The 16,635-nt window shown below is 40.6% G+C and overlaps 1 protein-coding gene and 1 long non-coding RNA gene across 10 annotated transcripts in view; one reads left to right on the forward strand and one right to left on the reverse strand.

Annotated features, from left to right (window-relative positions):
• The window catches only part of MBNL2 (muscleblind like splicing regulator 2), a 171,730-nt gene that overhangs the window by 95,987 nt on the left and 59,108 nt on the right, over window positions 1-16,635 (forward strand). For all 8 annotated transcript variants that reach the window (XM_050765985.1, XM_050765986.1, XM_050765988.1 and 5 more), the window contains exon 3: window positions 13,174-13,338. In XM_050765985.1, coding sequence (XP_050621942.1) covers window positions 13,174-13,338 — 165 coding nt within the window. The remainder of the gene's footprint in view (window positions 1-13,173; window positions 13,339-16,635) is intronic.
• Window positions 1-16,635, reverse strand: part of LOC126940231 (uncharacterized) — a 134,524-nt gene that overhangs the window by 20,754 nt on the left and 97,135 nt on the right. Inside the window, exon 4 of one of the 2 annotated variants that reach the window (XR_007720676.1) lies at window positions 10,277-10,323. The exons of the other annotated variant lie outside the window; for it this stretch is intronic. This is a non-coding gene — a long non-coding RNA (uncharacterized LOC126940231). Of the gene's footprint in view, window positions 1-10,276; window positions 10,324-16,635 lie in introns of those variants that run through there. 2 annotated transcript variants of the gene reach the window in all.

The following is a 16,635-nucleotide window of genomic DNA, read 5'->3' on the forward strand; positions in this document are numbered from 1 at the left end:
CATTTCCTTACCTTTAAATTGGGGTAAGAGAAAACAAGAATATTGTGAAGGTCTAATAAGACGGCGTGTGAGGAATGCTTTTTAAGGTGTGATATAGAAGTTCCATTGTGAGTTTCTTAAAACCAGCTCTGCATAGCGCTGATGGCAGGGAGTCCCAGGCCAGCCGACTTGGCTGACTGCACAGATCTGCCACTTACTTACTAGCTGTATGCCCATGGGAAGTTATTTCCCCTCTCTGTGCCTCTGTTTTATCCCATAAAATGGGATTATTAACATTACCTCTGCTGAGAGCTTGTAGTGAAGACTAAATGGGTATGATCTCTAAGAAGCACTTAGAAACTGCCTGGTAGATGATATGTACAACATTATATAAGTCTCTGCTATTTTTATCGAGGGCAGGGCCACCGCTTACAGTCCTGTGTGCAATTCCTTCCCAGTTTCTGGCGTAGAGCAGATGCTCCAAAACTGTCAGATGAGTAAAGGAGGAGGCACGCCGCTTCCACCCTCAGGAGGTGCAGGATAAAGCCCACACCTCTTCCCTGTACCTCTGCTCTGCATAGCCTTCCCCAGCCGGTGCATAAATGCCCACGCCATGGTGCAAGCTGCCATGCCCTCCATCTTCCCAGGCTGTTTTTTCTGAAAAAAATGCAGCTTCCCCCCGCTGCAGTCCAGGACTGCAATGCAGGTCTTTCCTGAGACACCAAGTACAGAAAGTCACTGACTTATAATGGTTCAGTTTATAATTTTTGACTTTAGAACGGTTCAAAAGCAATATACATTCAGCACACTCCTGGACTTATGATGGGGTTACACTGGAAAAACTCACTGTAAATTGAATATGTCATAAGTTGAAAATGCATTTTCAACATACACTATTTTCCATTAACCATGGGTTTATCGGGACGTGAGTCCATGGTAAGGCAAGAAGCATCTGAAATCCAAACCAGCCTAAGAGGAATGTTCTTTTCCTGTGTTGCTGAAAATGAGGGAACTCTTAATAGGATACTCTATTTTCCCATCTTCTTCCAGTGTTTCTTTACCTAGTCTTCCTTCCCCTCCAGCCCACCCCTTCCCTATTCCTCTATTCATAGGCACACAACCCTTCTCCCACTTCTTCCTGGAAGCATTCCCAACTCCAACACCAGCAACCAGGGCACTCTGGCTTTGTCATAGTGTATTTATAAGAAGATGTGTTATTCAAAATATTTTACCATAAGTACCTCCCTGGTGAGCAGCAGCCAATCAACGTGTACCACAGCTAGTCTCAGAAACCCCCTGCTGTGTAGGCTTAACTCTTTGATTGCTGGGGTCCAGGAGGGGAAGATGCTGGGACTCTGGAGGAGGCACTGGAGTGGCCAGAGAAGCAGGGAAAACACTTGACACTAAACAGGCTTGGGACAGTGTCTGTTTTCTACCTGAGATGGAAGTCATTTCCAGTATTTAAGTAAAATGGCACAGCTGTGCAGGGGCACACCCACCAAATGTCGGCCTTTAATGCACATGTCCAAATTCCAGGCAGCCCTCTGTGGGGGTAGGTGATTCACCATACAGTATTGCAATCAGTTTGAAAAAGGCTATAATAGAAGATGCATAATAAGGTTTTGTATCTTTGGATACATTTTGCTTATTTTAAAAATTGACCAGCTTCTGGAATTGCTAAGGACTGATAATAAAAATAGAACCCAATATTTACTAAACGTTCAGTTGGCCCTCCGTATTCATGGATTCAACCAACTATGGATTGAAAATACTTGTTAAAAATTGTGCCTGTACTGAACACTGTCAGACTTTTGTCTTGTCATTATTCCCTAAACAGTAGAGTATAACAGCTATTTACACTAGCATTCACTTTGTATTAGGTGTTATAAGTAATCTAGAGATGATTTAAAGTATATAGGAAGATGTGTGTAGGTTATATGCAAATACTAGGCCATTGTATATCAGGGACCTGAGCATCCTGAATTTTGGTATCTGTGGGAGGTCCTGGAACCAGTTCCCCATGGAAACTGTGGGATACAGATGTCATGGGATGGTGTTTATAAGGCTTCAGGAATTAAACCCCCATAGAGTGGTTGTCAGTTACTCTGGTTTGTTTTAATTCTCCAAATTGCTAACTCTAAGTTTTAAAAAGACTTTTGTGGGTACAGAGTAGGTGTATATATTTATGGGGTACATGAGATGTTTGGATACAGGCGTGCAATGTGAAATAAGCACATCATGGAGAATGGGGTATCCCTCCTCTCAAGCATTTATCCTTTGAGTTACAAACTATCCAATTATGTTCTTTAAGTTATTTAAAAACATACAATTAAGTTATTGTTGGCTATAGTCACCTATTATGCTGTCAAATGGTAGGTCTTATTCATTCTTTCTATTTTTCGTGTACCCATTAACCATCCCCACCTCCCCGCTACAAATGGCCAACTCTAACTTCCACCTTCCTCCCCACTCTCAACTAGATAATCTGATAAATATCTTAGCTTACATGTTAAATGTCCCATCCTCTGGAGTCATCCCTGACCTTTAAACTAGGGAGAGCTCCCTGCAATGCATTCACACAGGCTATCATGGCATTGATCACTCTATTTTAATTGTAATTTTAATATCACAGGGCTTGGCACATGGAAGGGGTTCAATACATATACGGTGAAGGAGGGATAACATGCACCTATTGTATGAGGTTCCCTGTACTGTTGGGGTTTGAGGAGAAGTTCAGGAAGTAGACAGAAAAGGCCTGCTCTCCCCGACAGGAGAAATTCCAAGGCTGAGATATCAATGTTTCTGTTCACCCATGGGGCTGCAGACATTAATGAATGTGGTATCAAAAAATCTAGACTCTATGAAGTCAAACAGCCACTAGACTGGTATATTTGTCAGGGTTCTCTGAAAAACAGAACTAATAGAATAGATGTATAGATGAAGGGGAGTTTTTTGGGAGAATCGACTCACACGATCACAAGAAGTCCTGCACTAAGCCGTCTACCAGCTGAGGAGCCAGGGAGCCAGTCTGAGTCCCAAAACCTCAAAAGTAGGGAAACCAACAGTGCAGCCTTCAGTCTGTGGCCAAAGGCCCGAGAACCCCTGGCAAACCACTGGTGTAAGTCCAAGAATCCAAAAGCCAAAGAACTTGGAGTCTGATGTTCGAGGGCAGGAAGCATCCAGCACGGGAGAGAGATGAAGGACAGAGACTCAGCAAGTCATTCATTCCACATCCTTCTGCCTGCTTTGTTCTAGCCTTGCTGGCAGCCGATTAGATGGTGCCCACCCAGACTGAGGGTGGGTCTGCCTCTCCCAGTCCATTGACTCAAATGTTAATGTTTGGCAACACCCTCCCAGACACACCTAGGAGCAATACTTTGCATCCTTCAATCCAATCAAGTTGACACTCACTATTAACATCATAACTGGTTTCATGTTAGGTTGATATATGATCATGGTCCACACTAACCAGCCTACTGCCATGACTCAGAAGACATTTATATTCTCATTAAATAAAATAATTTCCAAATGAAGCATCTGGTGCCCGGAAGTTTGTTTACCTGAATCTTTCGAGAACTGATGGACTATTTTTAGTCTCACTGATTTCTCTTAACTGGCACATTTTCAGTTAACAAATAAAATTAAGAGAATTAACAATCCTTATTGGTAAGAGGGGTTGCTCCCTTCATCAAGCCAACAAACAGCTCTCCCCATCACAAGACACAAGTTGTGTGGGAAATTGCAACCCAGTTTGGTTTGTCCAACCAACCAAAATGCATTTAAAACTTTTTTAAAGACCAGGTGCAGTGGCTCACGCCTGTAATCCCAGCACTTTGGGAGGGCAAGGTGGGAGGATTGCTTGAATCCAGGAGTTCGAGACCAGCCTGGGCAACACAGTGCGAACCAGACTCTACAAAAATTTAAAAATAAGCCTAGTGTGGTGGCATGCACCTGTAGTCTCAGCTACTTGGCAGGCTGATGATGTGGGAGAATTGCTTGAGCCCGGGAGGTCAAAACTGCAGTGAGCCATGATTATGCCACTGCACTCCAGCCTGGGTGACAGAGTGAGACCCTGTTTCAAAAATGAAACTAAAAAATTTTTAAAAGGCTTAAACATGCTATGAATGGCAAACTACAAACAATTCACCTACTTTACCTTTCTTCCTCATTTACTAGTTTTTATATGCTTTATTTATTTAAAATAGTCACAAAATTAATGTCAGGGGCCTGTGCCAGTGGTGCTTGAAAGAAGAGGGCAGTTGCATTGGCATAATAAGGAATGAGTCACAAATCTATTCCCAAAGCACCTGTGATGGCCTGGAGGTTTTTTCCCAGCCCTCAGGTGATAACAAGCTATCCTAAATGCAAATCTAGAGATGAGAACACTCAGATTTGCAACTCCCTTGAAGAAAGGTAAAAGCACTATCACTAGAGAAGAGCTCTGCCCCATAGTCCAGATGATGCAGTGGAATGATGCTTTACACCTATTTGTATGGGTTTTTGGAAAGAAAATGCAAACTGACTTGGTCTACTTACCTGTGTAACTTCGTTTCCACTTTTCTTTATCCTCTCCTAAACCCGTAGCTGTGCAATTGGTGGTGGTGGGTAAAATTGGAGGTGGTAGTGACTGTCTACCACTATTTGTGTTTTTCCCTCATTTATCCACCAGGCTATACTGCCAAATATTCCTTCTATCATCCTAGGCATTTCTTCCATATAATGCAAGCACCAGAGAAAACGAACACCCCCCAGAGGAAAAATGTAAATACATCATTTTTATCTGTCATTAATAAGTACAAAATGTTGTGCTACTCACCAATTATTGCATATCTAGACTGTAAAAGATAAATTGTAATATATGTTGAACCAAATAATAAACAGAAAGAGCTTAGTGGAGGCTTATGCATAATCTTGATGATATTGGCAATTATCCATGTTGATAGACATTCTGGTTATCATTTGTTTATAATGATCCCCTGAATCTAAAGTTTCTTTCTAATTCTGAAGCCCTTATGTGCTTGTATTTTATTTGCTGTATTAGGTAGTTGGAACTAATAATACAAGAAGCTCATGTGCTTCAATTAGTTTATTTAAATTCAAAAGAAGCCCAAAAGCCTAATCTGTCACTTGCCTTACAGTAGAGCTATTTCAGTCTCATAGTTAATGTCGTAAATTAAGCTTTGATGTAAATAACCATTTTATTCCCCTACACTTTTACTTGCCCATATCCTTCTGGAAATGTACTGGGAGGAAGAAGAGGAGGTTCAGGCCAAATGTTAGACTCGGCCTTCGCCTATGTGACTGAGACCTGTATAAATGATGGACTGATAAAAATCAGCTCACCCACACAAACCACAGCCTTTATTGCTTCCCAGCTTTCAAAGATCTTGAGAGGTTTTCAAACTATAGGGAAACTGAGGCTGGCACCATCTGATACACCCAGTCAGCTTAGTCACTTAGTAAATATCTGCTGAACAACTTACGCGGCACAAGGACGAAAACAGAGGTCTGTTTGATCAAATTTTTCACTTCCAATTTGTGTACACTGTGGGTACTGAATAAATCTTCCTAGATTTAATTGATTTTGACTTAATTCGCCACTTTCTGCTGAATCTCCTCAAGCCTCATCACGTAGACATCTGATAATTCTCAGAACATACCTGGACCGTTGCCAACATACGTCCCTGGTGTCACTTTTTACTGTAACTGTTGGTTCATGTGGCTTTCCCCTTTTACAGATTAGGAGCATTCAAGGGGAAAATAGATCTGGAAAAAATATGGATAACAATTTATGTTTCTTCCTGAGCAATTCCTGTTCTAACAACTGTCAGAAGGAGTTGAGATATGGGAATAGGATCACTCCTATTTGACAGATGAGAAAATTGAGGCACAGACTATCACACGTTATTTGTAAAAGTTCATCTAACCATTTTGGAATGAAGCCACAGCCAGAATTCTGGGATTTTCCAACCATAATACATAGCTGCTTTAAACTCAAGATAAGTCATGCCATGTTGATTAGCCCTGGCAAGTTTCAGCAGGGGAGATACCAAAGAAAAACAGTTCTGAGACTGTTTGAAGAGATAAATGACCAAAGTCGGCACAGACAGAGTGAGAATAGCAAAGGGTTAAAGAGCTTGGAAACAGGCCAGACAGGAGCACAGTGATAAGGAAATGGAGCAAGTATTAGAGAAGTTGTTTTCAATACCATGTATTTTTACCTACTATGAAAAGAAAGTGTCAATAATAATAGTGATGATAATGATGATGGTGATGATGATGATCTAGCTTAGGGAGTGCCTATTATGTGCCAGGAACTGTTAAAACACTTTATATGCATTAACTATTAATCCTTATTGAAAGTCTATGAGGTAGAAACTATTCTTAGCCCCATTTCACAGATATGGCAACTGGAAGCCACAAAGTCCCACTTGCCCAAGGTGCCCAAGAACAGCAGCGCTGCATTTTAAATCCAATTACTCCAGTTCTGAGACTGTTCCCTTAACCCCTTTTTTTTTTTTTCACACTGCTTCTCCGGGAGAGGTTGCAAGACAGAACAGGCTTCTGAAATGTAACTCCAGAGCAAGAGCCTTTGTCTTGACCTCAGGATTTCACCAAGCTGGCCTCAGCCATGTGGAATGAGAGGAATTTCAGAGGCTCTTCCATGATTTTCCGTGGCCAGCTTTGGGGTCTAAAGCAGGCTCCAGGACTCAAAGTGTCCCTGAAGGCTGCATTTAAAGCACATACCATCTGCCCTTAAACCTTAGGGCCAGCATTGCCATTCCGCAGCCTGGCCTGCTTGCTTGAAAATATCATCATGCACCTACAGCAGCAAGCGCTGCCGAGGTGGCACTAGAAGAGGCAAAATTCAGAAAATCAGGTTGGGATTCCAGCCCTTCGCTAGAATCATTTTCCCCAAAAAACGTTTTGTTGGAGTCTGCCGATCGATGACTCAGCCCATGTAAAGACACAGTTCAAATTATTCCAATGGAACACAAATGGCTGAGGACTGTTAACTGAATTGTAGATCATAGAAATCCATTGCTTTTCCCATGAAAAACTAATGGGATGCTGTTGTCTGACAGCTATTCCTTTGGGCAAAAACTATGGTTAATGGGAGATTCTTTAATAGTCTTCTAATTAATGTTTTCTTTTTTGTGCCCATATTTTAATTGATTTTTTTTCAATTAGGAGCATACTAGAAAAAGATTCCAAAAATTACTTGTTTTAAAATAAGCCATTAGAAAATCTCATCCTTCAATTATGCTTTTTCTTTTTCACAGCAACCTGATTCTGATGTCTTTTCTTAGCCAAAGTTGCATTTATTCTATCCCACGCCATGTAATTTAATGGCCATGTAATTCCAATAGCGCCAATCTGTTGTTCTGTCAAGTACATATTACAATTATTTAGCATCTTCCTTCCTCCTGTCAAGAATCAACATGAGTATTCTGTATTAGAATCTTTCATGGTTGCTGATTTAATAAATTTAATTCAGCTTGAAGTTCAGACTCGATTCTAGCCATCATCCCTAAATATTCCTGGAGTACAGATTATTCTTGGAAGTAGAAACTGCACAAATCCGTCGACTCCATCAGAATTCTGTTACTGTTTTTAAAGAAGTGGTCTCCAAACAATATAAACTATAATAAAATTAGAAATATGAAATATAATAATCAGAGTGTGATTTAAATGTAGAATAAATCTGATCTGGTTATTCTCCTGCTTAACAACTTTCAGCAGCAGGAAGTTCATACCCCTTAGCTGGTCTCCCATTGTCTGGCTTCTGCCTCCTACTTCCTGCCTCACCTCTTCTCACTCCCCATACTCCTCCCCACACCCCTTCCCTGCGCTGGCCTTAGCTGCCTGCCTGCCCCAAGATGGGACATTCTCCTGGCACACGCTCCTCCTCTAAAGAACATTCAACACCCACAACACACACACACACACCACACACTAGACACACACCATACACACAATACACATACAACATGTACACACCCCATGCACACATACAACACATGTACCATATATATAACACACACATATAGCACACACACAACACAAATACACACAACAGACAATACACACACAATACACACACATAATACATGCAATACACATAAAACATACGTACACACCCCATGCACACATACAACACATGTACCATATATATAACACACACATACACATATAGCATGCACACAACGCAAACACAACACACACACAAATACACACACATGCAGCACACATACAACATATACAACACACACAACACACACACGCACCACACACCTTGTTCACACGCAGTATACCTACCGCATACACAGAGAACACACATCCACACACAACACACATGCAGCATGAACACATACCCCATACACACATACAACACATACAGCACACACAACAGAAACACACAATACATACAATACCTACAACATACATGCATACACATGCAAAACACACACACACACACACACACACACATTTTGACCACCACTCACTCCCTTGCCAAGTTCCTACTCATTTTTCAGGTCTCAGTTTAAATGTCACTTCTCCAGAGATCTCCTCTGACCCCTGGTCTCAATTCTGACCCTCTCCCACTATTTCTTCTCAGCATTCTTCTCTAGAATACATATCACAACTTGTAACTAGATATGTTTTGTTAACCTCTGGCTTCCCCACAAGACTGCAAGCTTCATGAAGGGAGACACCATGTCTTGATTTTCCTCACCTTTGTTTAGCACTAAGCACAATGCCTGGCACATAGTAGAATCTCAAGAAATATTTATGAATGAAAGAATGAATGAGACCTTAGCCTGGAAGTATATGACCACCTGCTGGTTCCATACCTGGCATGTCCCACCCATACCTGGCATGTCCCACGTGGGATGAGCAAAGGCCCTGAGGGCTTATGTGACCCATGAGCTTGTCCCTGGTGTGAACCCACCTGACTGGCCCTAGCTGAGGCTTCTAACTCCCAGTTCCTGGAAGGCTCTTCACAAGCACTCGCAATGGTGCTCTCCATCTCCATCTCCACCCCACAGAAGCTGCACCAGTCCCTGGCACTAGGCACTGGACTTCCTTCCCTTCTCTCTCCAGAAATAGCGTGTTACCAAGAACTAAAAGGGAGGAAGAGTTAAAACAAAACAAAGCAAAAAACAAATCCTAGCTGCCACAAGGAAGATTTTTCCCAGACATTTTTGTCTTTATTTCTTGGACTAAAATCAGGAGACACTATTTTTGACACCTCTGTTTTGTTTCACAATGATACACAAAGACGCTTTATGCTTCTGCACACTGCCCTGTACCATTCAGCTATGACAAGCTGCTTTGATAACCAACAGCTTTTGTACACTGATGCATATCCTGGCAAATCTTATGCCTTAGCAAAAACTTCCTTACAAATTGTTCACTGTGTCAAATAGCTTGTTTTATTTTGACAGTAGCTTTTCCATTAGGATTTTACAATCCTATAGGATCCCTTACTAAAATTCTGTTACCTAGAGTCTCCCTGGGTTTGAATTAGTGTGCCTCAGACATCCATGGTACATAATTCTTCAAACTATTAATACTAGATTGTACTAGGGTTCAGAGCTGTCTCTTAAAATGTGGACACACAAATACCCTGTAGAATTGAAAATAATTTTAAACATAAAATATTTGAATAAGTACAATTAAGTAGCTTTTAACATGTTTGGTGTGAAAGTTTATTCTGTAGAAGAATGAAAGAGCCAGTCAAAATACTACTAAATGTATGATTCTGTACTCACTAAAAATGAAATATCATATGGAAACATTTCTCTTTCTTTTGATAATAACATTTACTCAGTGCTTACTATGTGCTAGGCATTTTTCTAAGCCTTATGTATGTGTTAACTCATTTAATCACACAACAGCCCTGAGAAGAAGATACAATAATTATTTCATTGAACAGATGAAGAAAAAAGTCAAGTAATTGCTCAAAGTCATGCAGCTAAGAAAAGGCTGAGCCAAGTTATGAGACCAGAACCTGTGAGCTTGATTACTCCTCCATCCTCTTACCAACAGATAGGTCCATGCAAATAATTGTTTCCCATTCCCAAATCTATATATATATGTATATACATATATATGTGGACAAGATATACATATATATCTTATTTAAAATTTTGTTATGCATCCTATTATTATACAAAAGATCATGGTAAATTTTTATCCTCCCTGGATTTTAACTATTGCTAATGAATAGCTTGGCAGTGCGATGTAATTGAGTCAGGTAGGTCTGGATTTAAAATCTAGTTCTACCACTTACCAGTTATATGGCCTTGGGAAAGTTCCTTAATCTTCTGAGTCCATCTGCTATTTTGTAAAATAGGGATCATTATTGCAGTTATAAGGAGAAAATGAGATAACCATATATAAATTGCTTGGCATGTAGGTGATCAATAACACTCTTTACTCCAAGTATGTAAGTAAGGACACTAGGAAATTACAGCAATTGTCACAAAAAAGATTTCATTGATAAATTACTAATTCAATGTTGTAAAATACTTTCTATAAGCTGAAAAATAGCTTAATATGGTTCCCTACAAGTCCCAGTTTTATCAAGAGATAGGAGAATTTATAAGAAAATTGTATTTTTCCAGCCAAATTGAAAGTGTATGTGCAGCCACAGAGCATTACATTAAAAAACTAGTGATCAAATTGACAATTATATGAGTGAACACAATATAATGGCCATACTGGTATAAATGTGGACATTTCATTAATTCCGTCTTCATTTTCTGGAATTCTGCTTTCCCAAGTCTCTCCATTAGACCCATCTGTGCACCTTGAATATGTGAGCCTTTCTGGGTGTCAGCTTCCAAGAGCAGTGTTTGTGGCTAAAGAGAGTTTGGAATGAGGTTAGAGAAGCCTGGGGTGGCTTATCCTCTGAACAAGAAATGCATTCTCTGTAACCCTCCTCCACCCCCGCTGATGGGCTGTGCTATGTTTTGATCCTCATGGACACCTCACATTACAAAAGATAGAATTGTATTTGGCCACCTGATATAAAGGCAGCCAATTCAAAGACTTGGTACAAGTGAACTTTGTAGGAGCTGGCTCAATCTGAATGCTTTCTTGGAGATTTGATTTTTTTTTTTTTTTAAATTCAGAAAGAGTCTCACTTTGTCTCCCAGGTTGGAGTGCGGTGGCGCGATCTCGGCTCACTGCAAACTCCGCCTCCCGGGTTCACGCCATTCTCCTGCCTCAGCCTCCCAGTAGCTGGGACTACAGGCGCCCGCCACCACGCCAAACAAAGAGACAAGCAGTTGTCAAAGGCAGGAAGAAAAGGAAGTAAAGTAAGAGATGCCTGAAGCAAGTTGACAGGGCTGGAGGGACCCTGGCAAGTCACAAAGCAAAGAGATTTAGGATTAAAAATTTTTAAAAGATTCGATTTGCAAAAGAAGAAGATGAAGAGAGAAAAGAGAGATTCCTATACTGCTTTGATTTAGATTAATGTCCACTTCACCTCTATCTTTACAATAAACTTTCCAATACTTTCCCTACAATGTCCATGTATACATAGGAAGCTGAATGAAACATCAACAATATGAACTTGAGACTAAGGAGATATGTTGGCATTACCCACAGTTATAGACTCTTATTAGCAGCAAATAAGGACCTATTCCTTTTGGTGTCCTTGGCACCTGCCTGGTTATCCTCCCCAAAGAGGGTGATGCAACTATTAATGCTGCTAACAGTAGATCCTCAGGACAGCATTTGTTGATTAGCACAGACACCCGGGACTGAACACAGGACCCATGTCTGCCCTTCTCCATGGTGGTGGGGGAAGATTCAAACTCCAGAGAGGAAGTCTGAGCTGCCAAAAGTGTGGATGAAATTAGTGGGAAGCAGAGTGAGAACTCCAGATGTTTAGAATTAGGATGACTATAAACAAATTCATTTCCCCAGATCCCCCAAGCTTGCTTTTTAAAATTATTTTTATATCTGGTAAACAAATCAATACTCTCTTTTCTTGGCTGCAAATGGACTAATTCTTTAGGGAAGTATGATAAACTGGTTCACAGTTTGCTCTTCTTTCTCCAGAAATTGTACAATTCACACATCAATGTAATTCTTTCAATTGGTAGTTTTGAAAACTTGGGGATTAAGTATAAACACCGCCATATGCAATTACCCTTCCAGACTGGTTTTATGTACCCTGTCACCTAATTATTATTTTCCTTTGTTTTACCAGCTTTGGCATCCAAATACTACTTTAGCCATAAACACTCTTCACTATGTCACATCATGACATCAGATTTGATACTCCTGTCATGGGAGGAAGTCCTGTCATGAGGGCAAGGCAGGGATATAGAGTGACAGCTTTTGTGTAGCAAAGTAATCACTTGCAGATGATTATCTGAGTTCAAGCCTGAGAATTTCATCTATGTGTATATCACCAAGAAATGTCCACCCCTGCACTATTATTGCCTCTTCATCAATAAGCTGAAAGAAAGAATGTCTTCAGCTAATCTGGAACACACATTTAAAATTCTTATTACTCTCTACTCCACAAATTTATTACATAATTATTCATATTTGGACATCACTCTAGCATGTACAAACAAGCGTATAGCTAGTTCAAGGACTCCTTCTGATAGCCCACAATAGATACGCCCTTCTGATTACCTTCCGTACTGTGTAGGGGAAGAACCTTTCTTTCAGCAGTCACACTTCTTTGGAATCTTTTGTCAGGGTTTAGAATCTGAAAGAAAAAGCAAAAGAAAGAGGGGTGGGGGGGGAGAGAGAGAGAGAGAAAGAAAAGAAAAGAAAGAGGGAGAGAGAAGGAAGGAAGGGAGGAAGGATGGAAGGGAGGAAGGAAGGAAGGAAGGAAAGAAGGAAGGAAAGAGGGAGGGAAGGAGGAAGGAAGGAAGGAAAGAGGGAGGGAAGAAGGAAGGAAGGAAGGAAAGAAGGAAGGAACGAAGGATCCAAGGGAAGCTTCTCTACTTAACAGACTTAAGAGGTTCAAGCAACCTTGATAATCATGTAATGTTTGATTCACTTTTACCCAACAAACACATGAACATGCGCGCGCGCGCACACACACACACACACACACACAGAGGATCTTTGATTTTGTATATAAAACGTGATTGTTCAATGGTTGACTTTGGAGTTGAAAGCTACTTACAATAGTCCTAAAACCAAAACTTGTTTTTACAGGGCCGTTGTTCGAGAGAGAACTGCAAGTATCTTCACCCTCCAACACACTTAAAAACTCAACTAGAAATTAATGGAAGGAACAATTTGATTCAGCAAAAAACTGCAGCAGCAATGCTTGCCCAGCAGATGCAATTTATGTTTCCAGGAACACCACTTCATCCAGTGGTGAGTACATCTTATACAGTGATGAGTTGGATGGTTACAGTGTTGGTGTGGATGATGCCACATTGACCTAGGGTGGCCTCTCTCCACTTTGTCGCTTTGGCTACAATTAAAGCCAAATAGCTTTAAAGCTCAACAGATGAAGGAAAATAGGCTTTTAAAAAATTAATAGAAAAATACTTGTGGAAATAAGAGGCAAAGACAATTTCTAATCAATATCTGGGAAATCTGTATCACTCCAACTCTTTTCAACAGTAACTCTATAACTCAGCCATCTTAGAACGGAAATAGTTTTAACAGGTTCATTTACAGTGTGAATTAGTAATTTAGGTATCAGTGAGTTTGAAATGCCTAAAATATTTTGAGCCACGTAGTTCTATGGCACCATTTAAAGGATGAGGAAAGTGAGAAACCAGAGAAGTTCAATGATTTTCCCCAATGTCATACAGCTAATGAGTCTTAGAGCTGGGACTTAGACATGTTAGCAGAGCACTTTCTGTAGTCTGTTCCAAGAAGATCCTAGTAACATCCCTCAAAGAAGGATGTCAAAGGTAGCACCACCAAGGAAGACCCTACCTGAGTCACCTAGGTCTCAACCTGCCTTTCAGAGGCCTGCAAAAGGTGTGACAGCTCTGACTATTGTCACAAGATCAAATGCCAGAGGGACTTAGTATATGAATATGTATTGCACAATATTTTTTCCCTGATTTCACCCTGTCTGAAAGTACTTCCTTAAAGGTCTGGAAATCGTTTTAGGAATGATACCCTTGGGGAAAAGGAGTGCGTTTAATTTTAGTTGGTTTCATTTACACTTGTGAATTATTTGTCAGAAACAAGCTAACTTTTTTTTTAAAAAAAGAAAGACAGTGAGTGAAATGTGTTTGTTTTTAAAAAGTATGTACACAAAAGCCTTTTGTATAAAAATCAGTCTTTATTATAGAAAAATTCTGCATGATCGAAACCTGCTAAATTAGGAGGGACGGCTACCAGCAAATTCAATGTTCTTGTTGTGTTCCCTGTGAGATGGGGTGTGGAGGGCAGGGCCTGCACAAACAAGGGTAGAGAATTCCGGCAGGTCGTCAGCCATTCTGCTTGTCTCCAGGTTTCCGTACAGAGTAGCCAGGAACCAGCTCTGCCCAGAGTGAAAGAAATGCCAGGTGCAGAGGGCTCCAAGATAAATAAGATACAGTCTTTTGGGGATAGACAGACACAAGAAAAGGGCCAAGTAAGATTCAAGCCCAGGAAATGACGAGACTGGACAAGGAAAGCCTGCCTGGAGGAAGTCTCAAATAAGCCTCTCGTAAAGGGTGAGTAAGAATTCACCCAGATTAAGGACTAGATGCAGATAGAGTTCTGAACATATTTAATCCCCAAAATAGGCATTTAAGTGGTTCTGTTTAAACTACACACATGTATAATTTATGGTTCTCTCTTTATTGATACACACATATAAACTATTTTATTAAATTACCTAAATGCTAAAATAATTTAGTTATACATATTAAATAATGTCTACAGCAATAAATTTAGAGCCAGCAAGGTCAACATAATAATGCCACATTATGTGTCTCACTTATTTGACTCATACACATCCTATTTAGAATTCATAAGGCTGACCCTGGCACTCACTCGTGGCAGTGTTAACAAGAGAATCCCATCCCTGCTGTTAACTATTAGTTGAACTTTTTTTGAAAGTTATGTTTATTATTGCCTCGAATATTAATTAGAAGTTCATAATCACCATTTCCCTCTGAAAAAGGAATATTACACTTAAATATTTTAATAGAGGTTTTTAAATCACTGGAAGTATTAGAATAAAAACGGTGACATTTAAAAATTATCAACTCCACAAACAAATTAATTCAGTCTCAGAAATGAATTAGTGACCTAGTAGAGGATAGGTGGCTGAATAATGGCTCTCAGAGGTACCTGGAACCTATAAATGTCACCTTATATGGAATCAGGGGCTTGGCAGATGGGATTAAGTGAAGAATCTTGAGATGGGGAGAATCTCCTGGATTGAATGCAATTACAAGCATCCTTATAAGAGACACTTATATAAGAGAGAGGGAGCGTTAGCTCCGATAGAAGAAGAGCAAGGCAATGTGACCACAGAGGCAGATTGGAGTGATGTGGCCACAAGCAGAGGAACGCCATCAACCACCAGAAGATGGAAGAGTCAAGAAATGGATTCTCCCCTAGAGCCTCTGGAGGGAGCGCAGGTCCTGCCAACACCTTGATTTTGGCCCAGTGAAACCAACTTAGAACTTCTGGTCTCCAGGACTGTAAAGGGATAAATGTGTGTTGTTCTAAGCCAATGGGTTTATAGTAATTTGAAGCTGTTTACAGCAGTTACCGGAAAATAATAGATGCAAAAACTGCATAAGACAAGTCAATTGATAAAGAGAGTCTCAAGTATCATTCCATTTTAGGTCTCACGAACGAAGCTTCTTTACAGCACTGTGGATATTTCTTCCATTCCCTCCTTCTTCTGTCCACTCCTGAACCCATTCCCCTGCAATCTCTCACCAGTGTCCTCCATATTACCAAACCAATGGTCACTTTTTGCCTTATTGTTGCTATGGTCTGAATGTTTGTGTCCCACCAAAATTCATGTTGAATCCTAACCTCCAAGGGCGTATGGGAGGCGATTAGATCCTGAGGGTGGAGCCCTCATGAATGGAATCAGTGCCCTTATAAGAAGAGACATGGGAGAGACCCCTCACCTTCCCGCCATGTGTGGACACAGCAAGAAGGCACTGTCTATGAACCAGGGAGATGGTCCTCATCAGACATCAAATCTGCCGGCACCTTGATCTGCGGCCTTCCAACTTCCAGAACTGTGAGAAATTCAGTTCTGTTGTTTATAAGCCACCCAGTTTATGGTATTTTGTTATAAGCAGCCAGAATAGACTAAGACAATTTATTTTACCTCTCAGCAGTACTCAAGTCATGTAACCAATCTCTCCTTTGTTAAACACTCCTTCCTCCATCTCCTTTGCCCACCATGTTCCTCTTCTGTATGTTGAGGTTCCAAGAGCTGGATATTTCTTTCCATCTACCCTCTCCCTTGTGGTCTCATCCATTCCTGAATCTGTCAATCATCTACAGACTGAGGACCCCCAAATGTATTTATCCAGCCCAACCTCTCCTCTGAGCTCCAGGCTTTTATATCCACCTTTCTACTGGTCTCACCTTTAAATTTCTTAAAGGAACCTGACACGTTCAAAATCAAATTCTTCCCATTTGAATAAATGGTACTCTCAACTGGCAATCTAAAACCAAAACCTAGCAGACTCT

Source organism: Macaca thibetana, chromosome 17 (assembly GCF_024542745.1).
Source record: "Macaca thibetana thibetana isolate TM-01 chromosome 17, ASM2454274v1, whole genome shotgun sequence".
NCBI classification, from domain to species: domain Eukaryota; kingdom Metazoa; phylum Chordata; class Mammalia; order Primates; family Cercopithecidae; genus Macaca; species Macaca thibetana.